At 41.2% G+C, this 26,948-nt stretch overlaps 1 protein-coding gene across 1 annotated transcript; it reads right to left on the bottom strand.

Moving 5' to 3' along the window:
• Positions 1–23,051: 23,051 nt before the first annotated feature.
• On the bottom strand, positions 23,052–23,669 carry LOC133754238 (sex-determining region Y protein-like). The gene has a single exon (XM_062184742.1). It carries the CDS (start codon positions 23,661–23,663, stop codon positions 23,052–23,054), a length of 612 nt encoding a protein of 203 aa, XP_062040726.1. The 5' UTR covers positions 23,664–23,669.
• Positions 23,670–26,948: the final 3,279 nt, after the last annotated feature.

Below are 26,948 nucleotides of genomic sequence, written 5' to 3'. Positions count from 1 at the left end.
ACTAGAACATGAAACTGTGATAGTGACCAAAAACCACAATGAAATGAAGAACTCAATAGATCAAATGGCAAACACATTAGAGAGCCTTAAAAACAGAATGGGTGAAGCAGAAGAGAGAATATCGGAATTAGAAGACAGAGAACAGGAAAGGAAACAATCAAATGAAAGAAAAGAAGAAGAAATAAGAAATCTAAAAAATACTGTCAGGAATCTACAGGATACTATCAAAAAAACGAACATTTGGATTCTAGGAGTACCTGAAGGCATGGAGAGGGAGAAAGGATTAGAAGGCCTTTTTAGTGAGATACTAGCAGAAAATTTCCCAGGTTTGGAGAAGGACAGAGACATCCTAGTACAGGAAGCTCATAGAACCCCTAATAAACATGATCAAAAGAGATCCTCACCACGACACCTCGTAATCAAACTCACCACAGTGAAACATAAAGAAAAGATCCTAAAATGTGCAAGAGAGAAATGCCAGATTACTCTCAGAGGATCTCCAATTAGACTCACAGCGACTTCTCATCAGAAACCCTACAAGCTAGGAGGGAATGGCGAGATATAGCCCAGGTACTAAGAGAGAAAAACTGCCAGCCCAGAATATTATATCCTGCAAAGCTTTCATTTGTGAATGAAGGTGAAATAAAGACCTTTCACAGCAAACATAAATTTAAAGAATATGTTGCCACCTGTCCAGCCCTGCAAAAGATGCTTAAAGATGTGTTACATACAGAAACACAGAAACACGGTAACCAATATGGAAGAAGATAAAGGAAGGAAACCTCACAGCAAAAGATCACAGGAGTCTCAAACAATATATTAGAAAAAACCTTTGGCAAATGACAGGGCAAAGTTACTCCTTCTCAATAGTCACATTGAATGTTAATGGCCTGAACTGTCCAGTTAAAAGACACCAGTTGGCTGAGTGGGTTAAGGAACAAAACCCATCTTTTTGCTGCTTACAGGAAACTCATCTTTCCAACAATGATGCATAAAGACTGAAAGTGAAAGGCTGGAAAAATATATACCATGCCAACAGAAATGAAAAAACAGCGGGTGTAGCCATCTTAATATCGGACAACATAAACTTTACCACAAAAACTGTCAGGATAGACAAAGAGGGGCACTATATAATGATGAAGGGATCCATTCAACAGGAAGATATAATGATTATCAATGTATATGCACCTAATCACAGGGCACCAGCTTATTTAAAAGACTTGTTAAGGGACTTAAAGGGAGACTTAGACACCAATACAATAGTACTGGGGGACTTTAATACACCACCCTCAGAGACAGACAAATCAACAGGACAGAAGATAACAAGGACAGTAGATTTAAATGACACTATAGCCCAAATGGATCTAACAGATATCTACAGAACATTTCATCCTACATCTAAGGACTTTACATTCTTCTCAGCAGTACATGGAACCTTCTCTAGGATTGACCACATACTAGGCCATAAAGCAAGTCTCAGCAAATTCAAAAGAATTGGAATCATACCGTGCAGCTTCTCAGACCACAAAGGAATGAAGTTGGAAATTAGCAACTCGGGAATCCATAGAGCACATGCAAACACATAGAGATTGAACAACATGCTCCTGAATGAACAATGGGTCATAGAAGAAATTAAAAGAGAAATAAAAAATTTTCTGGATGTAAATGAGGATAACAGCGCAATATACCAAAACCGATGGGATACAACAAAAGCAGTGTTAAGAGGAAAGTTTATATCAATAGGTGCCTACATCAAGAAACTGGAGAGGCATCAAATAGATGAGCTTTCAAGTCATCTCAAGGATCTAGAAAATCTGCAGCAAACCAGACCCAAACACAGTAGGAGAAGAGAAATAATTAAAATCAAAGAAGAAATCAACAGGATTGAATCCAAAAAAACATTACAAAAAATCAGCAAAATGAGGAGCTGGTTTTTTGAAAAAATAAACAAAATTGACACCCCATTGGCCCAACTAACTAAAAAAAGAAGACAAAAGACCCAAATCAATAGGATCAGAGATGAAAAGGGAAACGTAACAACAGACACCACAGAAATAAAAAGAATCATCAGAAATTACTACAAGGACTTGTATGCCAGCAAAAGGGAAATCTATCAGAAATGGACAGATTCCTGGACACACACAACCTACCTAAATTGAACCAGGAAGACATAGAAAACCTAAACAGACCGAGAAATTGAGGCAGTAATAAAGGCCCTCCCAACAAAGAAAAGCCCAGGACCAGATGGATTCACTACTGAGTTCTACCAGACATTTAGAAAAGAACTAACTCCAATTCTTCTCAACTATTCAGAACAATCGAAAAAGAGGGAATCCTCCCAAATTTTTTCTATGAAGCCAGCATCACCTTCATTCCTAAGCCAGAAAAAGATGATGCACTGAAAGAGAATTACAGACAAATATCCCTGATGAACATAGATGCAAAAATCGTCAATAAAATTCTGGCCAATAGAATGCAACAACACATTAGAAGATCATCCACCCAGACCAGGTGGGATATATCCCTGGTATGCAGGGATGGTTCAACGTTCGCAAAACAATCGAGATAAAACACTACATAAACAGACTGCAGAAGAAAAACCATATGATTCTCTCATTAGACGCAGAGAAAGCATTTGATAAAATACAGCACCCTTTCATGATGAAAACTCTAAGCAAACTGCGTATGGAAGGAACATTCCTCAATACAATCAAAGCAATATATGAAAAACCCACGGCCAACATCCTATTGAATGGGGAAAAGCTGGAAGCATTTCCACTGAGATCTGGTACCAGAGAGGGATGCCAACTTTCACCACTGCTCTTCAATATAGTTCTGGAAGTTTTAGCCAGAGCTATTAGGCAAGAAAAAGAAATTAAAGGGATACAAATTGGGAAGGACGAACTCAAACTATCCCTCTTTGCAGATGATATGATTTTTTATTTAGGGGACCCAAAGAACTCTACTAAGAGACCACTGGAACTCATCGAAGAGTTTAGCAAAGTAGCAGGATATAAAATCAATGCAAAAAAATCAACAGCCTTTGTATACGCAGCCAATGTCACAGCTGAGGAAGAACTTCTAAGATCAATCCCATTCACAATAGCTACAAAAACAATCAAATACCTTGGAATAAACTTAACCAAGGATGTTAAAGATCTCTACGATGAAAACTACAACACCTTAAAGAAAGAAATAGAAGAGGATACCAAAGAATGGAGAAATCTTCCATGCTCATGGATTGGAAGAATCAACATCATCAAAATGTCTATTCTCCTAAAAGCAATTTATACATTCAATGCAATACCAATCTAGATACCAAAGACATTCTTCTCAGATTTGGAAAAAATTATGCTGAAATTCATATGGAGACACAGAAGACCTCGAATAGCCAAAGCAATCTTGTACAACAAAAACAAAGCCAGTGGCATCACAATACCAGATTTCAGGACATACTACAGGGCAGTAGTTATCAAAACAGCATGGTGCTGGTACAGTAACAGATGGATAGACCAATGGAACAGAATAGAAACACCAGAAATGAACCCAAACATCTACAGCCAACTTATATTTGACCAAAGATCCAAATCCAATCCCTGGAATAAGGACAGTCTATTCAAGAAATGGTGCTGGGAAAATTGGATTTCCATGTGCAGAAGCTTGAAGCAAGACCCCTACTTTTCACCTTACACAAAAATTCACTCAACATGGATTAAAGACTTAAATCTATGACCTGAAACCATCAAATTATTAGAGAGCATTGGAGAAACCCTGCAAGATATAGGTACAGGCAAAGACTTCTTGGAAAAGACCCCAGGAGCACAGGCAGTCCAAGCCAAAATTAACATTTGGGATTGCATCAAATTGAGAAGTTTCTGTACTTCAAAAGAAACAGTCAGGAAAGTGAAGAGGCAACCGACAGACTGGGAAAAAATATTTGCCAACTATACTACAGATAAAGGGTTGATAACCAGAATCTACAAAGAAATCAAGAAAATCCACAACAACAAAACAAACAACCCACTTAAGAGATGGGCTAAGGACCTCAACAGACATCTTTCCAAACAGGACATCCAAATGACCAACAGACACATGAAACAATGTTCAAGATCACTAGCAATCAGAGAAATGCAAATCAAAACCACAATGAGGTTTCATCTCACCCCTGTGAGAATGGCCCACATTCAGAAATCTACCAACAGCATATGCTGGAGAGGATGTGGGGAAAAAGGGACACTAACCCACTGTTGGTGGGAATGCAAACTGGTTAAGCCACTATGGAAGTCAGTCTGGAGATTCCTCAGAAACCTGAACATAACCCTACCATCCCACTCCTTGGAATTTACCCAAAGGAAATTAATTTGGCTAATAAAAAAGCCATCTGCACATTAATGTTTATTGCAGCAAATTCACAATAGCTAAGACCTGGAACCAACCCAAATGCCCATCAACAGTAGACTGGATAAAGAAACTATGGGACATGTACTCCATAGAATACTATACAGCAGTAAGAAACAATGAAACCCAGTCATTTGCAGCAAGATGGAGGAATCTGGAAAACATTATGCTGAGTGAATTAAGCCAGTCCCAAAGAGACAAATCTCATTTGTTTTCCCTGATCGGTGACAACTAACTGAGCACCAAAGGGGAAACCTGTTGAAGTGAAATGGACACTATAAGAAACAATGACCTGATCAGCTCTTGTCCTGACTCTAGATGTACAATGTAATACTTTATCGTTTTTAGTATTTGTTGTTGTTGTTGTTCTTCTTGTTGTTGTTCTAGTACTAGTGGTTGAACTCTGTAATTAACACACAATTACTCTTAGGTGTTTAAATTTTAACTGAAAGGTGATCCCTGTTAAATTTAAGAGTGGAAAAAGAGAGGGAGGAGATGCACAATTTAGAACATGCTCAATCGGACTTGCCACAAATGGTGGAGTTAAAAATGTGCCAGGGGATTCCAATACAATCCCATCAAGGTGGCATGTACCATTGCCATCTCACTAGTCCAAGTGATCAATTTCAGTTCACATTCGATGGCTCGGATAGGTTTAAGAGTCAAAGGGATCACACAAACAAGACAAGTGTCTGCTAATACTAACTGATAGAATCAAAAAGGGAGAGAAAGATCCAGCATGGGAAGTGGGAGACACAGCAGACTCATAGAATGGCAGACGTCCTAAACAACACTCTTTCCTCAGAATCAGCCCTTAAGGCATTTGGATCTGGCTCAAGAGCCCATGAGAGTTTTGTTGGCATGGAAAGCCAAGACACCATGGAAAAAAAAAAAAGAAGACCTAAATGAAAGATCTCTGGGAGTGATATTCCAGTGGAAAGAACAGGGCCATCAAAGAAGGAGGTACCTTTCTCTGAAGCGAGGAGAGAACTTCCACTTTGACTATGACCCTATCGGAATAAGATCAATGTCAGCGAACTCTAAAGGCTTCCATAGCCCTGGCATCTCATGACTAGAGCCTAGGGAGATTACTGACGCCATGAACAGGAGTGTCAAATTGTTAAGTCAGCAACAGGAGTCACTGTGTACTTACATGCCATGTGGGATCTGTCCCTAATGTGTCTTCTAATGTGCAGTGATGCTATAACTAGTACTGAAACAGTATTTTTACACTTTGTGTTTCTGCCTGGGTACAAACTGATGAGATCATTACTAATTATATACTAAATCGATCTTCTGTATATAAAGATAATTAGAAATGAAAAAAGGAAAAACCTGGTGTTAAATTGGAAATGGCATAGAAAATTAATTAATTTAAAAATATATATTATGTAAGATCTCTGTCTTTAATGTACTGTACACTCTTATTTAATGCTATAACTAGTACTCCAACAGTATTTTTTTTCACTTTGTGTTACTATATGGGGGCAAACTGTTGAAATCTTTACCTAATATATAGTAAACTGATCTTCTGTATATAAAGAGAATTGAAAATGAATCATGATGTGATTGGAAGGGGAGAGGGAGCAGGAAAGGGGAGGGTTGTGGGTGGGAGGGAATATTTGGGAGGGGGAAGCCATTGTAAACCATAAGCTGTACTTTGGAAATTTATATTCATTCAATAAAAGTTTAATTTAAAAAAATTTAACAATAAAAAAAAGAATGAGAAAAGGAGAGGGAGGAGATATATAATAGGGGACATGCTCAATTGGATTTGCCCCAAATGATGGAGTTAGAAAAGTGCCAGGGAATTCCAATACAATCCCATCAAGGTGTCATGTACCAATGCCATCTGACCAGCCCAGGTGATCAATGTCAGTTCACAACTGATCACACTGATAGGCCTAGGAATCAAAGGGATCACACAAGCAAGATTAATGTCTGCTAATACTAACTGATAAAAAAAAGGGAGAGAAGGATCCAACATGGGAAGGGGGATACACAGCAGACTCATAGAATGGCAGGCGTCCTAAACAACACTCTGGCCTCAGAATCAGCCCTTAAGGCATTCGGATCTGTCTGAAGAGCCCATGAGAGTATTGTAGGCATGGAAAGCCGAGACACGCTGGGGAAAAAAAAAGATGAAGAAGAAGAAGAAGTCCTAAATGAAGGATCTCAGTGAGTGTGATCCCAGTGGAAAGAGTGGGGCCATCAAAGTAGGAGGTGCCTTTCTCTAAAGGGAGGAGAGAACTTCACTTTGACTATGGCCTTGTGGGAATGGGATCAAAGACGGCGAACCCTAAAGTCTTCCATTGCCTCAGCAACTCATGGCTAGAGCCTAGGGAGATTAATGATGCCATAAACAAGAGTGTTAAATTGTTAAAACAACATCAGGAGTCACTGTGTACTTACGTCCCATGTGGGATCTGTCCTTAATAGGTTGTTGAAGATGAAGTAATGATATAGCTAGTACTGAAACAATATTCTTACACTTTGTATTTATGTGTGGGTGCAAACTGATGAAATCTTTACTTAGTGTATACTGAAGCGATCTTTGTATATAAATATAATTGAAAATGAAAAAAAAAAACCTTGGTTTTTTTTTAAATTGGAAATTACATAGAAAAATAATCAATCTTTTTTTTTAAATAAATTATTTTGCAGAATCTCGGTCATTAATGTGATGTACACTGCAATTTAATGCTATAACTTGTACTCCAACAGTATTTTTTTCACTTTGTGTTGCTATGGGAGGGCAAACTCTTGAAATCTATATATATATATACTAAACTGATTTTCTATATATAAAGAGAATTGAAAATGAATCGTGATGGGAATGGAAGGGAAGAGCGAGTAGGAAAGGGGAGGGTTGTGGGGGGGAAAGTTGTGGGGGGGGAGCCTTTGTAATCCATAAGCTGTACTTTGAAAATTTATATTCACTAAATAAAAAAATATATATATCATGTAGGATCTCTGTCTTTAATGTGCTGCACACTCTTATTTAATGCTATAACTAGTACTCCAACAGTATTTTTTTTCACTTTGTGTTGCTATATGGGGGCAAACTGTTGAAATCTTTACCTAATATATACTAAACAGATCTTCTGTATATAAAGAGAATTGAAAATGAATCATGATGTGATTGGAAGGGGAGAGGGAGCAGGAAAGGGGAGGGTTGTGGGTGGGAGGGAAATTTTGGGAGGGGGAAGCCATTGTAAACCATAAGCTGTACTTTGGAAATTTATATTCATTAAATAAATGTTTAATAAAAAAAAATTCAGTGGAGGGGCGGAGCCAAGATGGCAGAAGAGTGAGGGCGCACACAACAGTTTGGGAAAAGAAATTTTAACAATGGCGGAGTTACTGTACCCTGAAGAAGAGTCTCAGAGGAAAAAACTGCAGAGGAAACTCTTCCGGATCTAGTGGATGCGACACGGAGGACCTACTGGGAGAGTAAGATGGCCCACTGCCGCGCCAGGCCGAGCCCTGCTGAGCCGCACGGAGCTGCGCTGAGCCGCACCTAGCAGCGCCCAGCCATGCCGTGCCGCGCCGCGACCACCCGACCCAACCCGCATAGAAGCGTGCCATGGACACGGCCCACCCACAGAATTTGAGCCCCAGCGCTGGAAGCAAAGGTAACCCGAGACATTGGCCGTGAAGGTTAGACCGTGGTCTGAGCTCATGTGCGGGGGAAGGGGGAACTACACCAGGCTGACTGAAAAAAAAAAGGGGGGGGGAACCAGCTGGGACACTAGCCTCTCTCTGCATTCTCCTTACAAACCCCATCTTAATATCAGATAACATGTTTTTAAGACTCTCTAATGTGTTTGTCATTTGATCTATTGAATTTTTCATTTCATTATGGTTTCTTGTCACTATCACTGTTTCTTGTTCTACTAGTTGTTTCATTTCATTTTGATTCCTCCTTAATATTTCATTTTCGCGAGAGAGATTTTCTATCTTGTCCATTAAGGATTTCTGTAGTTCAAGAATTTGTTTTTGAGAGCTTCTTAATGATCTTACCATTTTTTTGAGATCCACTCTTGCATTTCTTCTATCTCATCATCTTTATAATCTTGAATTGGGGTGTCTTTTTCATTTGGGGGCATCATAGTGTCTTCCTTGCTCTTGTTACCTTGTTTTCTACATTTGTTTGGCATCTTGGAGGTGTGGCCAAGGAGCTCTGTTTGGTTCTTCAGGGTTAAGGCACAGGGTAACTCACCCAGATTGTTCTCTGGCTTGCTCTCTTGCTCTCTCTTTTTTTTTTTTAGACTCAGTTGGGAAGAAATTCCACACAGCTCACTGGGTTGCCTAGGCTAAGGAGTTTGTTTTACATATGTAAGTGGTGCCTGTTCTTTGTCTTGCTGAGTTTTGTAAGCAGAGTGCAGAGAGAGGCTAGTGTCCCTGATGGTTCCCCTTATTTATTTGCTTTTTTTTTCTCTCCTCCAGTCAGCCTGGTGCAGTTCCCCCCGCCCCCGTGTGAGTTCAGCCCATGCTCTAACCTTCCCTTCCAATGTCTCGGGTTACCTTTCCTTCCAGCGCCGGGGCTCAAATTCTGTGGCTGGGCTTCTGTGGCTGGGCTCGCTGTTTTCCCCTCTCATGGCTCCCGTGTCTGCGGCGCAGCTCCCATACATCTTTTTTAAAAAACAACATTTCAGCTAGTTTTTGTTGGACAGATTGTGGTCCTTTCATTAAAGGAATTTTATCTTGCCCTTAGGAAGGCAAGGCAGATGTATGTAGTGGCAATGAACTTCTGTTTGATGCAAAGAGAATTTAAAGTCAGCCCCAGTGTTTTTATTTTTACTTTGCCCCCTACATTCGAGCAAACAGAATTCCTCTGCATGTACTGCCTTAAAAGTACCACAAGCTAACCAACTGTACCACAGGAATTCCAGTGCAGAGAATTCCTAAATAATGGAGGGACAACAGGTTCAATGTCTGCTTTTGGCTTTTGAACTGAACCAGTGTTCTGAATATTTCTGAATATTTAATCATGGCAAATGATAGTTTGAATTGGAGTTTCCTCATTATTTTTATTTTTTTATTTAATGAATATAAATTTCCAAAGTACAGCTTATGGATTACAAAGGCTTCCTCCCCCATAACTTCCATAAATTCCCTCCCACCCGCAACCTTCCCCTTTCCCACTCACATCAAGATTCATTTTCAATTCTCTTTATATACAGAAAATCAGTTTAGTATATATAAAGATTTAAGCAGTTTACCCTCACATAGCAACACAAAGTGAAAAAATACTGTTGGAGTACTAGTTATAGCGTTAAATCACGGTGTACAGCACATTAATGACAGATCCTGCATGATACTTTTTTAAAAAAGATTGATTAATTTTCTATGTTTTTACTGTACAAGGTTGCTTTAGCAATTCAAGCTTTCCTGTGCCTCCATATGAATTTCAGCATCATTTTTTCCAGATCTGAGAAGAATGTCTTCGGTATTTTGATTGAGAACTTCTTAATGATCTTACCAATTTTTTGAGATCCACTCTTGCATTTCTTCTATTTCATCATCTTCATAATCTTGAATTGGGGTGTCTTTTTCATTTGGGGGCATCATAGTGTCTTCCTTGCTCTTGTTACCTCGGCTTCTACGTTTGTTGTTTGGCATGTTGGAGATAATTTATGGGTTTTTTTGCTGTGGTGTTTTTTTCTCGTTATATTATGCCTCTAAGTGGGCTGTCTGATTTGATGGATCCTTAGAGGCTGTGATGGGTGTGGCCAGAGAGCTCTGCTTGATTCTTCAGGTTTAAGGCTGTGCAACAAGTGACTCACCCAGATTGTTCTTTCCCTTGCTCCTTGCTCGATCTCTCTCTCTCTCTCTCTTTTTTTTTTTTTTTTTTTGACTCAGTTGGGAAGTAAATCCACACAGCTGAGTGGAATTGAGGGTAGTTGAAATCTGGCCTCTGTGAGTATTTGTTTGTTCTACTCCTGGGACCACACAAAGACTTTATGCAGCCGTCAGTGTGTTCTCAAGTTTTCCATAGTCCCAAAGTTACTGAGTTTGTGTACTCATTGCCGCTTTACATATGCAAAATGGCACCTGCTCTTTGTTTTGCTCGGCTTTGTTAGGTGAGTGGAGAGAGAGGCTAGTGTCCGTGCTCATTCCCCTGATTTATTCATGATCTTTGCCCAGTGGGGCCTCAGGCCTCTGCCTTTCTCCACCAATGTTCGGGTTTCTGAGGTTTTTGTCTTACCTCCCGTTCCCGTGCCGGCGAGATTCTGCGGCTCGGCTCCCGCGGCTGGGCTTCCACGTGGTGGGCTCTCTGTAGGTCCTCTGTGTCACATCCACTAGATCCGGTAGCGTTTCCTCTGCAGTTTTTTTCTTGAGTCTTTTCCTGAGGCTACAGTAATTCCACTTTTATGAAACTATATTTTCCCAGACTATCGGTGCACGTCCTCACTATCCGCCATCTTGGCTCCGCCCTCCTTCTTAATCTTTCTTACCAAGCACACAACTCGTGATGTTTTTCATAGAGTCTGGTTGGCTCTTTCTATCTTATTGGAAAACTGATGTCTCCATGCAGAGTGAAGGTGCCAGGTTATTCCTAGGTCCTTACAAATCCCTTGTGTAACCTGGGAGATGAGGGAAGGCCCATTGTCGCTTTGTAAAGGTTTTGGAAGACCAAAGCGTGGAATAACTTCCTTCAGGAGAGTTTTCGTCACTTCCTGAGCTCTTTTAGTTCTGGTTGGGAAGGCTTCTACCCATCCATTAAAGGTGCCTATAAGCACAAGCAGGTACCTATAGCCTTGACAGAGTGGCATCTGTGTAAAATCTATTTGCCGGCCTTCCCCGGGGTAAGTTCCCTTTTGCCGTATAGACCCCTGGAGGTTATTTTCTCTTGTCCTTACCTAGTTTTAGAGCTCTGGTTAAGTGATCAGTTCTGTTAACTGAGCAAAACTTCCTAGGGGCAGAGCACGCTTCAGTAATGTGCCATGCCGTAACTGTTGCATACCCTGAGAAGCAGGTTCCATCTGACAAAGCTGCTTCCATTTGTGAACCAAACCTCATCTGCATTAGTCAGGGGGCTGTCTCTTAGGTCCCTTCTGCTGGCATAGGTCAAGTCTACAGTCTCAGAACAGGAGAGGAGGGGACCACCTTCCCCTGCAACTGGCATTAAATTAGCTGGGTTTAGAGTAGAGCAATGCATTATTTTTACCTGAGTGTTTTTCAGAAGGAGGACTTGATACATTAGTAGCCTACTATCTGTGAGCCAGTGAAAGCCCTTTTGCTCTAATAGAGAATTTATTTGATGTGAGGTATAAAGGGTGATATCCTGACCCAGTGTAATTCTAGATACCTCCTCTGTCAGCAAGGCAGCTGCTGCTATCATCCTTAGGCAGTGAGGCCATCCTTGTGCAACCATGTCTAAGGTTTTAGAAAAGTAGCCCACAGTAACTCAGATCCTGAGTTAACCCTCCTAAGGTGACTCCCTGCCTCCCAGTGAAGTACAGCTGGGAGGGTCCCCCTGGGTTTGGCAGTCCTAGCACAGGGGCTTTAGTCATAGCATCCTTTAGCTGAGCAAAGGCTGTGGTTTGCTCTTTCCCCAAAGGAGGGGGCTCTGCTTTGGCTGCCTGTCGAGAGCCTGGTTTAGGAAGTGTGCTATTTCCCTGTATCTAGGAACCTGTAACCTGATAGAGAAAAGCTGGGACTGCCTGAAATTTGCAGAAGTAGGAATTTGCTGCATGGCCCATATCCTCTCTGGGGCTGGTTTTCTCTCCTCAGGGGCGAGGATAAGGGTTAAATAATTAACACTGTGATGGACTAGCAATGCTTTGTTTTCCTCTGGATACCTAGTAGCTAGTTTTGCTAGGAAGTTAAGCCAATGTACAAGACTAGAGTCTCAGGCTGGGAAAGGAGACAGACTAACAAATCATTTACATTTAACCATCTACATTATGGATTATTGTGCACCCCCCTCACAAGATAGGCCCTTTAAGTCCTCAGTGAGGTGCAGGACTATCTGAGTTAACTGTTACTGAAAGCCCTGTTTTCAGGAACTGGCAGGGAGGGCTTTCTAAGCTTAATACTATTGGATAGACTTTTAAGGCCTGGCTGGATATGTGAGGCCCAGACCTATCCATGGGGTGCTGGAAGAGAATTGAAAGAGTTGCAAATCTCCTTTAAGGGAGGCACCCTGTTCACTTGCATTACATGGCTGGACTAGGAGGAGAGCTGAATAGGAAGCTGATAGAAATAGGCAACTTGTGTCTCACTGACCTTAGGCCATCCCCTCAATAGCAGTGGCTAGAGCTGGAAGCTGGACAGAGCCAAAGGCTTTTTAGCTCAGGGCCACAAGGTCTGTGGTTCTGAACCAGGAGTCCTTCGACACTCAGTTCCATGTCCAGTGGCTTTGCTCTTGGCAGAGCTGACAGAAGGCAGTTGCTGTCACGACAGCTGCTTGCCCAATGCCCTGGCTCCTTATATCAGCAAAAGGTGCCATTTGGGGTGCACTGGCCTTGCTGGGTCTCCTTGATGGCAGATCACTGTGTAAAGCAGCCATTGATTGGCCTTACATCGCTCCTGCTGCTAGCTTGCTCCTCGTTCTCTTGGTCTCTAGTAAAGTAGACCATGGAGGCAGCCTCTATGATGTCAGTCAAGGGGGTGCTCAACCCAACCCTGATTTTTGAAGATTCCTTTAATATCAGGGTGAGCTAAAAAAATATGATCATGGGCAAATTCTGACACTTAGTATTTTCCTGCGAGTTAAAACCATGCCCATGAGGAGAACTGTGACCTTTTAGGTAAGATCAACTGTGGTGACCTGCTTGCATACTTTGAGGTCATGAGTACAACTTCCTAACTATCCCTCAATTTGGTTTAAAAGGGGAGTCCTGCCCATTTATTGTGCACACCTAAAAATCAATCTAGTTGTCACATTATTTCATAGTTTAACCTCTTTTTCTGGCTATGCTGTTTGGTGCCCTATACTGTGGCCAGCATTATTACAGAAAAGGTCAGTCATCCCTTACATAAGGTCTGGGGATCAAACCGTACATCACAGTGGAGAGTCCTGCAGAACTGTAGTAACTTCCCTTCTGGAAGAGAAAAGAGGAGAAGTGAGGCAGCGAGTTGGGTCTCTAGCCTGACTTCCTGGGCTTTCAGATTTAACTGGTGTTTGACCAGTGTTTACTGCGTAGCCTGACTTAGAGGAGAAATTGTGGCAGAGGTCTCTGCCATCCTTTGGCTTCCGGATATCTACCATGTAGCCAGTGGGTTATGGGCCTGGCTTTCCGGGTTTAACTAGTATTACCGTGTAACCCATAAGTTTAGGTTTTGGGGCTTCCGGATTTTCACCGTGTAGCCTGTGGACACTAGAGCTTTCTTGGGCTCCTGGAACCCAGTGTTCTAGCATCTGGCACAGAACCATCTCCAATAATCTCTAAGTCTCTTTTGGAACACTTTCTCCCTTTTGGCTAGACCTCTGTTTGATCCACATTTGAACTAGCAATGCCTGGTTATTCAGCGTTAGACGGATGGAGACTTTGTCAGTCGCTCTTTAAAGGATCTGGCTTCTGAGCCAGAGACTGCAGCAGCTAGAAAGAAACATGTTTATAACTGAAGTTTAGCATCATTTCACATCTTGGCACCACTTTTAATCTAAACAGCCCAATTGGTTATTATCTCTGCAAGATGAGAGATATATCTTTTGACATCTCCAGGGGCCCCTCTGGAGATACCAAAAGTCCAGAGAATTTAGAACTTTGATTTTCAGAAAGTCTGTTAAAGGTGCCAAGAGAACTTAGAGTATCTGGTCAAAATACAATTTCTTAACATCCTGAAATGGTAGCCATTCATTTAGGGTGATTTTAACACTTTTAGACCAGATCTAATCATAATATTTAACAATGCTTTTCATCAATCTGAACTTAACAGAGACAATAGAGTACACAATAGATTACTTTGGCAGAACATGAATTCTATGTCTCTTGTTGTTGAATATACAAGAAATAAAAACCTTGAACATAAGAGTTCATCTAATTCAGAACTATTTAACAGAGTCAAAAAGAGCTTACAGGACCTAACTCTAGAAATGGCAGAGTAACCGATTAAGCAGACACTGTGAAAATAGATGTTACAGTTTTTGCAAAAACAGATTCCAAGATTTATGATTTAGACCATTACAAGATATTTACTAACATTAGTGCACATTTTTTAAAAACCCCATTGTTGTAACAGAAGATCAGACTTCAACTTTAGGTCAGTGTAATTTTGGCATTAGCATTCAACTTAAAGAAAACTCTGTAAACAATTTTAAAATTGTAAGCTTTTTAAAACTTTTCATGACTTGCTCACACCTTCTGAAACTTTACACCTGCAGTTACTTTTACATAGTCTTGAATTGTCATGTATGGACAACCTATGAGAATACATGCTAACAAACTCAAACAGTCTCTCTTATTGAATTCAAGATGTGAAAAGTACACATAATACATTTTCCCACATTTTACTTAGCACTGATGCCTAGATGACTTTAAGACACTGAGTTATTATTATTATTATTATTATTATTATTATTATTATTATTATTTTTGACAGGCAGAGTGGACAGTGAGAGAGAGAGAGACAGAGAGAGAAAGGTCTTCCTTTGCCATTGGTTCACCCTCTAATGGCCACCTGGGCCAGCGTGCTGCGGCTAGCACACCGCGCTGATCCGAAGCCAGGAGCCAGGTACTTCTCCTAGTCTCCCATGGGGTGCAGGGCCCAAGCACTTGGGCCATCCTCCACTGCACTCCTGGGCCATAGCAGAGAGCTGGCCTGGAAGAGGGGCAACCGAGACAAAATCTGGCACCCCAACGGGGACTAGAACCCGGTGTGCCGGCGCCGCAAGGTGGAGGATTAGCCTATTGAGCCACAGCACTGGCGAGACACTGAGTTATTAATGAATACCACACCATTATCTGAATTAAAAGTCAAAATTACATTTTGATGCTTTTAAGTAACATAAGGATAACTCCTCCTGCACAGCAAACACGGACACTAGTACATGTTTACAACTTTGAAAAGATCTTCATCATTAAGCGAAAGAAGTTTAAAGCATATCAAAGACATGTAAGACTGAGCAAGTGAGCCACTAGGGCATTTGCATTAACTCAATTCTCTGAACCAATCTGTATTGGCTTACTTTAGTTAACAACATAAAGGCTTGTATACACAGAATTTACTTCTCATTTTGCTGGAAAGCAAAAACTTGAATACAGCATAGATCTGACACCATTTACAACATTTTAATACATTTCACATAATCTGAATTGACTCAAGCAGCTGTTACTTTAACAAATTTAGAGTCTGATCCTTTGAGAGTTCCAGGGATCCAACTGGAAGCCCAAAGTTGGAAGACTCAGTTTAGAATTTAAGCTGTCAGAGTCAAACCATTTAGCCAAAATTAGTAGATTTCTGATCAGTTGTGTAATCACTCAAACATTAAAAACAGACAAATAATGTAAACAACTTCGCATTGCATTTTTCCCAATCAAGACTCATAATGGCAATAGAAAAACATGACGCTCTCATCAGATAAGTCAAGGACAGCAGCACAGAAAAGAACTAGTCATCAGCGTATGAGCCCATAGCTTAGGTTTCCATTAACTGTGAAGAGAAAAACCCATCAGGTTGGAAAGGGTGATGGATTACTGTTCTTGCTCTCTTAGGTAAGGCCAGCAGTAGTATTGAATTGGAAATGGAGAGGAATAAAGCAGCCCTGGGGTGCGCTCTCCCTAGAGATATCTGGCTATGCCTGCTTGGGTGCAGCTGGCCACATTGACTGGAATAGAGTGCAGAGAAAGACTGTGGTCCCATTTACGGGGAAGACTGCACATGCTGGGGCCTGGCAGGAGTGGCCATGGGGTTGGTTAGGTGCACCATTTCACCAAGAGTGCTGGGAGCCTCCTATAATTCAACCGAAGCCAGATCAATCAGGACTACTGCAAACACTCAGTGAATTAAACCACACAGTTAACGTTAGCTCCTTTCCAGATTCAGTCCTCAGGCAATCAAAGCTTAGCAACAGTAACAGCTCACAAAAACTTTAAGAAGCACTAGAGCTGCCATGAGTTGCAAAGATGGGAAACCTTCTACCAGGTTGGAAAGGGTTAACTGGTAACAGCTTTTCCCTTTCTTAGGTGGAGAGACCTGTGGAATTTCCCTCTCCCTTTCTCCTGGCCAGCTGTATAGGAATGGAGATGAGGAGAGCAAAGAGTGGGGGAGGGAGACTGAAAGCAACAGAGGACAAGATGTGAGCTGCTGCCCTCACCTTCCCCTATGAATCTCAGCTGGAGGAGAGCATAGGGAAAGGCCCTGATGTCCCGGGGCTGAGTGGGTGTTTGAAATCTCCTATCACTCAAGATTGCCCGCTAGCTACCTAGTTGTCCGAGTTTACTTGGAGGGCCAATATTAGCCTCGATCGAAGCTAAGCCCTGTTCGCATAGTGATAGGCAGCATGACCAGGAGTCCCTCCAAGAGAGAGACCTGGTCCTCCGATCGATCGCAGTCCGGCCTCCAGGAAGCCAAAGCGAGCTCAGGGGGGTCTCCAGGCTCTCAGCCAACTGCCCTTCCTAATTTCCCTCCTGTTCCTTCCAATCCCTCTGGAGTTTCAGCCATAGCTAAGCTGTGGCGGGGCGGGGCGGGGGGAGGGGGGGAGGTCCGAGAATGCGGAGAGCTGTGGGGTGCCAGACACCCAATGGTCACTTCCACAGACCCAGTCCCTCTTGAGGGAAGGAATACTGACCTCCGATGTCTTCTCAAAATCCCTTCGTGGTTGCCAAAATGTTACCGGAGAAATTGCAGGGTTCTTGTCTTCGCGCAAAAAAGAATTCAGGCATGAGACAGAGAGCAGTGGGAGGTAAAATAGCAAGGTTTATTAGGGAAGGGACATCCCTAAGGATGGATGGGCACCTCTCCAGACAGGACCTGAGAGAGTGCTCAGTCCCTCGGACTGGGGGGTGGGGGGAAGGAGCGAGGTTACATGGTTAGGTAGAGAGGTTACACCTGACCAGGTCAGGCGGGTGGCCCAGCAGAGAGGCAGAGGGCTGAGCGTGCAGACCGGTTGAGGCCGGGGGTTATTAAGGAGCTGGGTCTTGCTTCCCCACCTCTGCTCCTCTTGGAACAAAGGGCTTGTTGGAGGTAAGTAGAAAACCTTCTATCTGAGTTTTCCCCCTGAAGATATCAGACAGGAGGAAGGCTAGCTGGTGCCTGTCCTGAGTTTAGAGGAAGGGTAAGCAAGACCCCCTACAGAATCGGGATCAGAGCAGGCTGTTTGAAATGCAGATACCGGGCTGCATCTGGGAGATTGTGGAAGATTTGTCAGGCAGCAGGGGCGGGGACCTCCACCTGGCAGGTTATCAGGTCAAAGGGGGCAGGGCAGAATGAGAATACCAGGCTGCCCCTGAAACATTATCTGGATGACTGTGAGACGCAGATGGATATGCTGGACATGGATGTCTTCTCTTTAGGCCTTTATGTCACACACACATAAGCTCATTTCTGACTTCCTACCTAACAGGTGTTGGCCCATGCAAACTACAAACATGACCCTCAGAGGAACGTGAATGCATCTGTGCCAGGCTTGTTAATAAAATCCTTAAACTGAAAAAAGAAATAAATAAAATAAAATAAATTTTAAAAAATAAGGATTTGGAGCCGGGGCTGTGGCACAGCAGGTTAAAGCCCTGGCCTACAATGCCAGCATCCCATATGGGCACTGGTTCTAGTCTTGGCTGCTCCTCTTCCAATCCAGCTTTCTGCTATGGCCTGGGAAAGCAGTAGAAGATGGCCCAAGTTCTTGGGCCCCTGCACCCACGTGGGAGACACTGAAGAAACTCCTGGCTCCTGGCTTCAGATTGGCACAGCTCTGACCATTGTGGCCATCTGGGGGAGTGAATCAGCAGATGGAAGACTTCTCTGTCATGTATTTCTGTTAGGCCATCACAAAACACACCAAACACCAGAGTAAGGGAAAGGGTTTATTGGGGAAAACTCAGCAGACCAGAGGGGAGGGGTGGAAGAAGGAAAAGAGAGAGAAGGAGAGTATAAGAGAGAAACAGAGAGGAGAGGAGCTAGCGAGGAAAGAAGAGAGAAGAGAGACGAGATGGGGAGAGGAGAGCAGACGAGAGGAGACAAGAGAGCCACGTGTTCAGGAACAGGTCCTTTTAAAACTTTGCCAGGGGGCGGGCAGGGAAGCAGGAGCAGCGAATCCCATTAGGATGGGGGTGGAGCTTGACAACAGAGGTTGGGCCACATGACCACCTGGCTTCCAGCAATGGCGACAGGGGCTAGGGCCTAGGATGGTGTCAGGATGTAGATTGCGCCATAGATAAAACTGTGCCGGTTTCCTAACACTCTCTCTCTCTGTCTCTACCTCTCTCTGTTAACTAACTCTGTCTTTCAAATAAATAAAATAAATCTTTAACTAAAAAAAAAAAAAAAAAAAAAAAAAACCTCAACAAAAAACACAAGGGTTTACATAAATAGTGATAGAATCACACTTAGACCAGTGAAGGAAAAATAAGTACTATATGGCTATGCTAATAGGAAGTTCAAGCTCAGACAAAACTGATGTTTTATGATAGAGATTATGCCATCACTAGTGGGGGACACTTATTATAAATGGTCAAAGGGAACTTTTAGGTCTGAGGAGATGATGGAAATATCTCATTCCCGAATAAGGATGGTAGTGGACTCAGGAAAATGAATGTGTCAAAGCTCGTCCAGTAACGATCTGTGCACAAGATCTCATGTAGATTATACTTAAAGTGGTTTAGCATAACGCAATGTGAGAAACAAAATGTCCTTAAATTCTACTGATTTAATGTTGATTTAAACAACCATCACAAGTGTGCTACCAAATTCACCAGAGATAAGTGTTGGTAAGAGGAAAGAGTTTATTTCAAGAAGCTGGCAATCTTGGGGAAAGAGTGGTCTCCTAAGTCAAAATGTGCTGTTTCCACCCAACAAGCCAGCAGCAAGTAGGGTTTTTTTTTTTTTTTTTTATTGTGGTATAAAAATTTCATGTATTTCGTGTGTACAGATTTAGGAACATCATGAAGCAAATGGCATTTTAAAGGGAAAGGGGGAAACTGGAGGGGAGGCTACAACAAAACAGTGAGTACATTCAATGGATGATTAGGCAGATTTTTAAAGCTGTGTTTCTGATGACCACTGGGAAACCCAGGACATCAGTCAGGAGGAAGATTCTTGAAGCTTATCATCAGTCAGGTGAGTCAAGTGGAAGGCTTCTTCTTAGTTGGGTGTGAGGTCTGCCATTCTAGTCATCCCCTCTCAATATAGGCTTTTGAAAGACTTATGCAAACAATACTATTCACAAGACTAGTCAGGGGCAACTCAGGAGACTAGTCATGGGCAATTCACAAAGTTAGTAGTTGGCTTTTGTTAGCTAAAATATGAAAAGAGAAAAGAAGATACTTTAATCGTGGTTTCAAGTGGATCTTCACATGTATGGAAAATTAATATATGATACAGTGAGATTTCAAGTCAGTAGGGCATTTACTGCCTGTTTTGATGATCAATGAATCTGTATTTACTTTAAAAAAATCCATGTTAGTTCCAGTAAAATATCTTCCAGTTGGAGCAGTTCCTTTCAGGTTGATAACTAATATTTAGTCAGCTTTTCACAAGTCTGACCTCTGTTACAAATGCTTTTATATTTTTCATTTTTTATTTAATGTTCATGCATTTTTTATCACTTTTATATCTAAAACATTCCAGAGAGATAGGTCTTTGTAGAAGTTGTAATTGAAAGGACACCCTGACATATAAAGTATTTCAAAGTCAGGCCTAGTAAGCAACAGAATCAAATCTCAGGAGTTTTTTTTTTTTTTTTTTTTTTTTTGCAGAGCCCATGTTTTTATGCTCTCTCCATTCCTCTAAATATTTTTTGAAGACTCATTTATTTATTTTGAAATTCAGAATTAGAGAGAAAGAGAGACAGGAAGAGGGGGAGAAAGAGAGAGACACCCGCTATTTACTGGTTCACTCCCAGGATGGCTGCAATGGCTAGGGCTGGAGTTTGTTCCAGGTCTCTCATAGGGGTGGCAGGAGCCCAGACCTTGAGCCATCTTCCATTGCTTTTTCCAGGCCATTAGCAGGGAGCTGGAATGGAAGTGGGGTATCCAGTACATGAATCGATACCCACATGGGATGCCAGTATTGCAAGCAGCAGCTTTATCTACCTGATACACCACGATGCTAGCTTCACCTCTAAATATGTTTTTAAATGTATTCATTTTAAGATATGGAAGCCAAAAGCACATTCAGTACATTTACTCTAGATTTTCACTTAAACTCAGAGAGTACAAGGACACCACTTCCCAATATTTGTGACAAATAATATGCATGTACTCTACTTATATTGATTTCATATGAATATTCTCACACTGGGCAAGTATAAGAATGTAGGAAGGAGAGTTCAGCTTTCAGTTTCTAAAACTGCAAAGGGCCCAGTCATTTGTAAATCTGCAATACAAACAAATTCACCAAGTATTTAACAACACAGCAAAATGCTCTCTTCAGTAACACATGCTCTGAAATTTCAAAAGTACCCAATAGATTACTATGGAAACTCGGCAAGTACATAGCTCAAATTTCTGAACTGTGCTGCATTTTTTTGTGAGTAAAATTGCAGTTACCAGGAGTAAGAGGAGTTGTATATTGCTGAGGTGTTTGTTGGGTCAAAGAATACAAATCTTCAGAGAAGTTGGGGCCGTAAATGCAGATCTGTTGTTCAGCACAGAGAATATAGTTACTAACAAAGTATTCTGTACTTAAAAGTTGCTAAAATCACACATTCTAAAATGATCTCATCAGAGAAATACAGAAGCATGGAAGATGAAACATTTGTTAACCTGACTTAGTCATTCCAAAATGAATACATACACATCAACATAATTTTTGGAGACAATCCGAATCTCACCAGAATTATGATGTGTGAAAGAGCCTTACATTATATTGTATATTTTTATTTCCTTGATGTTTTGATCACTCAGTGACACTTTTGAGAGCATCAGAGAAGACTTTATCCAAGACTAAAACCTGAGGTGTAGGGGCCAAGGCAGTGGGGTCTTGCAGTGGGAGCATGAGCTTGGGTTCAAATGAATATAGCTGGAACAACTGGAAATGTATTTCCAAGGGGCTCTGTGGGGGCAGGGATATAAGAGTCAGTAGATTAAAGGATCATCCCTGAGAAGAAATATGGGAGGGGGGAGGTATAATGGATAGTCTAATTAAACTAGCCTGTGGAGATTCTTGCAAAAATGATCCAATATTAAATAGCGGATAGTGGAGAATGAGGAACATGACCAGATATCCAGGGTCCTTAGAAATTGGGATTTTGGAGAATTGATGGTATCTGTTGGCTTAGCAAGTTTTTCTGGAAAATTCAATTGTAAAAACATAGAAATATAAGCCTAGCAGAGGGTCCAGAAATCTTACTCTGTCCAAGCAGACAACCTTGGTCAGAAGTTTTAGAAAAGCAAAATTAACTTAGGGTGAAAGCCAAGATAGGTGTTGCTTCTGGCTGAGAAGAAAGAGCAATTTAAAGTATTACTAAGTAGTTTACATGATTGTTTAATAGGGAATGGGCAATTTGTACATTTTAGTAGGTATAAAGCTCAGGTTAAATAATATTTAATGTGGAACAAATTAGTCTGTGATACGAATATGTACTTTTTTTGAACCTTGAACTTGGCATCAAAAACACAGTTGTTCTAACCTACACTGTTTCATACTTCATTTTTCAGTCATTGGTTTTTAAGGTTTGAGATGTATGTATTGAACACTGGATTTGACGAATGCCAAGTGTTTCAACAGTTTGCTTTTATTTTGAAACGCAATGACTTCTTATGTAAGCTGCCAGTTTCTACTTCATCTTAAGCACAAATTTTAAGACATCTCTGATTTTTAGAACATTATTGAAAACTCATCAAGTTAAACTGCACTATGTGACCAGCCCCCAGCTCTTCCTACTTCTGTCCCCATAATCTAAGTAGTTTATATTCTTAAATTTTCTCTCTCTATCTTACTGTCCACAAACTTTAAAAGAAAATCACTCATGGAAACAAAAGGAAATCCCCACTGTTGAAGGAGGATGGGGAAACAACTCTCATGCAAGGAAAGGCATATGAGTTGGGGAGTTTACTTCATAAGGTAAAGATACAGTAGGTTCAAGGCAAACAACACAACACCTGAACTGAAAAGAAGGCAAAACTGGTTTTTCCACAGCAAGGTGCAAAACAAGAAAAACCACTGAGGATGTTTACATACCTATTGCATACCTAATCTTTTGAAATGGGTAGTTTACAGGGAGATGCACAAAGTAGCTGAAACACTGATCACCAACCTAGTCTACAAAGAATTGCTTTACACTCAACTTAGCTTTTAATCTGTTATTGTGCAGCATATTTTTGTGTGTTTCACATCACCGCCAGAGCTACAGTATTTAAAATAAAGATCAGCATGCCTTCTTGATCAAGTTGTAATGTATTAAACAATCATACCCATTGGTCGAGCTATTTATGAATGTTCTTATTTATGAATGTTCGTACCTTAAACGTCCTTACACACGAATGTGAAATTAGCACTGAGGCCTTCAATATTAAGAGTGTGGATATTAAAACACGAGACAGTCACGGCTGTAATTTATGGTAAAGGGGAATGTTCTCACAGGTGTGTGCAGCCAGTGTTACTCGATTTTCTTGCCAGTTTGTCCAGTTGCTGTGGCATTGCTGTTGCGGCAGCCAGCTGCCTGTGTTCACTGACTGTGAGCAGATTAGCTGGTCCTTCATTCCTGTGCAAGGACATAACCCATCGTCCATATGTACCTCGCTGCACAGCGTGGAAGAAGGTTGTGCAAGCAGCACACTGTCGCTCTTCTGTAGGATTTTAACCTTCCGGCGAGGTCTGTACTTGTAGTCCGGGTATTTCTCTTTGTGCACCGCCTGCAGTCTTTGCGCCTCCTGGAAGAATGGCCATTTTTCAGCTTCTGAAAGCATTTTCCACTGGTGTCCCAGCTGCTTGCTGATGTCTGAGTTTCGCATTTTGGGATTCTGCAGAGCCACCTGGCGTCTCTGATGTTGGGACCACACCATGAACGCGTTCATGGGTCGCTTGACCCGTTCCTGGCCGCTCACTTTATGCGTTCCTCCTGTGTTACACTGGTGGTTTGTGCTAACCAAGGCAAAGCTATTCGATTGCTGTTTGGCTGGTGTGTAAGCATCGCTGCACAGTGCTCCGAACATAAGGGCATACAATTTGAAAGCGTATAAGAGTTCAGGAACTTACTTAACTATTTAAAGCTTGCTTCTCATAGAGACTTGTTCTTCGGCTTGACTTTTGAAATGAAAAATTGATTTCTCCTCCCACAACCTTACGCCTGTTAGTCCCACCCCAAGCCACCTACCAGCACCCTATCAACCTGTCCATTCTCAAGTAAAATGTGTTTCAGTAACACTCTGTTATTCTAACAGCCTTGGAGCTCAAGTGACCTTTATCATTTGTTATTCATTTGCCTCAAAGCATGCTGCCACAGCAGAGAGATACAAATTGTTTATCTTTGCCAGTGTAGATGAAAGCTGCCTTTGAAAAAATCACAGTTTCTCTTTAAAATATATCTGTAACATAATTCTGTTGAGCACACACACACACACACACTGAATACTGAATTTATAAAAAGCATTATGTTATATCTGATTATTCATAAATACTGGCAAATCATTGTGGATTCCATGCCTGGTTATCCACACAAAAACTTTAGCTTGGGAATATTAATATATGTAAATACATACATGTAGAGCACCTAATACTGTTATTTTTAAAAGCATTCCATTAAAAAAAGAGACATGACTGTGAAAGTAAAACAGTTCAGGTAAGACTTAACATACCTTACAGAGGAATTACTTTTTATGTTTTCGCTTACTAGAAAAGTGGTATGCTGTTGAATTCATTCTCTTTTTCACTGTCACATAACTAGTGCTTTGGGAAATAATATTTTGCAAATGTAAATTAAATATCCATCCATAGCTAAATATTAGGGACTTTAAGTTATTATCCTTTACATTTTAGTTCAGCAAACTTCAAGGTCAAAAGATGAAGGTTTATCAAATGAATTAAGGGAATACCTACCCCTACCCCCCAAAAAATTTTTAAATCAGATTGGGAACTATGTCATACATATCTTTATCAAAATGAAGCAGCCCCTCACCCCTCACAGACTGTTTAGGACTTAAAGGCACTTTTTTTAATGTGGGAATAACAACTGCAGAATGCATAGAACACACACTTTTATTATAAATACAAAGAAACCACAACAATGAGTAAGAATGATGCCAAATGGGTTAAAAAACTACAAATTTTAAAAGCATCCATATAACCAAATATGGTTTATCCAATGAAGATAATGATGGGTCAGTGCTAGCAATTCTGGGAATAACAATTATCTGCATTCAGTTGGAACAAAGGCATAACAATCTAATTTGTATCCTATTCGTCTAATAAAGTTTAGTGCTAGCACAAAAACAAACAGAAAATGCCATTATTTGATCCTATTTAAAATAAGTGCCTCATCGAGAATCCATTGAGGATCTGAGTTGGAAAATAAACTGACATACAAAAGCAGATTAAAGGTTAAAGCCCTGGTCTGCAGCTCCGGCATCCTGTATGAATACCAGTTCAAGGCCTGGCTACTCCACTTCCAAGCCAGCTCTCTGCCATGGCCTAGGAAAGCAGTGAAGGGTGACCCAAGTCCTTGGGCCCCTGCACCCATGTGGGAGACCTGAAAGAAGCTCCTGCAGGGCTCCTGGCTTTGGATTGGCTCAGCTCTGGCCATTGCAGCCATTTGGGGACTGAACCAGCAGAGGCAAGTTCTCTCCCTCTCTGCCTCTGCCTCTGCCTCTCTATAACTCTGCCTTTCAAATAAATCTTCATTAAAAAAGGCCACATTTCTAAAAAAAAGCCAAAAGAATGTCACAGGTACGTTTATCATTATGAGAAGAAAAATGGGATACTGGCTTGGAGCAAGAATAAAGAAAATGTAAATGAAAAGGGAAGGGTTCATTGCTTTTCAATCTGTATTTCCTAGGACCGTACATACAGTATATTATATGCACAAAATAATCCTTTAATCTTTTCACTAATGAAGTGGGTGGAAATAGCTCCAATATTTGAGAGGAAAAGGAAGGGCCCATCCATTTTTTTTAAAAAAAAGTTTTATCCTTTTTTGAAGTAACAATCCTTAATTGTAAAAATTCAAAATGAGGAGAGAAGTGAGATTTAATTTGCCTCCTCAGTATGCTATCAATAAAGAACCAATAGTTTTGATATTTTGACTCATTTAAATCTCACAATTCATGAGATTCACTGTAAGGGAAATGGTGCAGATGAGAGATGAGACAAGTCAGGAATTCACAGCCAAACTGAATTTATTCTAAGAAAATAAATAAATTTGCAAAGGTAGGTGACCAACTGCCCGTGTACACACAGACTGAACACATGGCAGAGGGCCCACATCTCAGCAGGTGAACTTTTTATATCTTAGGCAGGCTAGGGGTCCCCAGGGGAGGTGAGGGGTGAGACACAAAAGTGAGTTTCTCTATATAGGTTGGCACCAGTCTTTCGAAAAACACAGGGGATGAGATGGGGAACAACACAGGGTAAGAATCTGAATAGGTTTCTCTCTCTCCTCTCTTAAAAATTTATTTATATACATACTCAACAGGCAGAGTTACAAAGAAGCAGAGAAAGAGGGGGGAAGGGAGAGAGAGAGAGAGAGAGAAAGAGAGAAAGAGAGAGAGAGAGGGGAAGAGAGAGAGAGAAATGTGTGAGCTGAAGCCAGGAACCTGGAGCTTCTTCTGGGTCTCCCACACTGGTGTAGGGGCCCAAGGACTTGGGCCATCTTCCACTTTGCAGACCATAGCAGAGAGCTGGTTGGGAAGTGGGGCAGGCCACATGGAATGCCATCACTGCAGGTGGCGGCTTTACCCACAATGCCACAGCAAGGCCCCCTAAATAGGTGTCTTTGAAAGAATGTAGGTAAAAGGTGTAAATTCCGGATTTCAAAGGATGCAGGAGTAAGGGTACATTCTGATTTTATCTTCTTTTGGTCTGAGGCTTATGTCCTTGTTCCTTCATTCACTACCAATGCCCAGGTTTCTCCCAAGAACATTTAGTGTTCTTGCCAAATTGAGTCTTTGTACCCTTTGTTAAACAGGTACCACTCCCTTCCCCCCACTTCAGTAAATGAAAGATTTAAAGCACTGTTGTGACACAGAATCTCAAGCTTTCTTATGCATTGCATATGGCTGTGTCTCAATAGTTGTTAAACATTTTTACAATGTAACTTCACACAGAGTTAGTTGCTTTTTTAAATTAAAGTAAAAGTAATTGGGAACTGAAGAACAATAATTTAGATTAGTCCAGTGACATGGATTACCTTTTAGATCAATCACAAGATTTGTTCTCATTGGTTACAAACTCCTGGTAGCCCCAGCTTTAATTTGTACAGTTGAATGCAACCAGTTAATCAGTGT

Source organism: Lepus europaeus, chromosome Y (genome assembly GCF_033115175.1).
Source record: "Lepus europaeus isolate LE1 chromosome Y, mLepTim1.pri, whole genome shotgun sequence".
NCBI classification, from domain to species: domain Eukaryota; kingdom Metazoa; phylum Chordata; class Mammalia; order Lagomorpha; family Leporidae; genus Lepus; species Lepus europaeus.
The sequence above is the reverse complement of the archived record's forward strand: the minus strand, read 5'-3'. Positions and strand labels throughout refer to the sequence as shown.

What these genes read in the sequence shown, in the direction of transcription:
- LOC133754238 (XM_062184742.1), bottom strand. Translation starts at nt 23,663, where the DNA reads ATGTTCGGAGCACTGTGCAGCGATGCTTACACACCAGCCAAACAGCAA.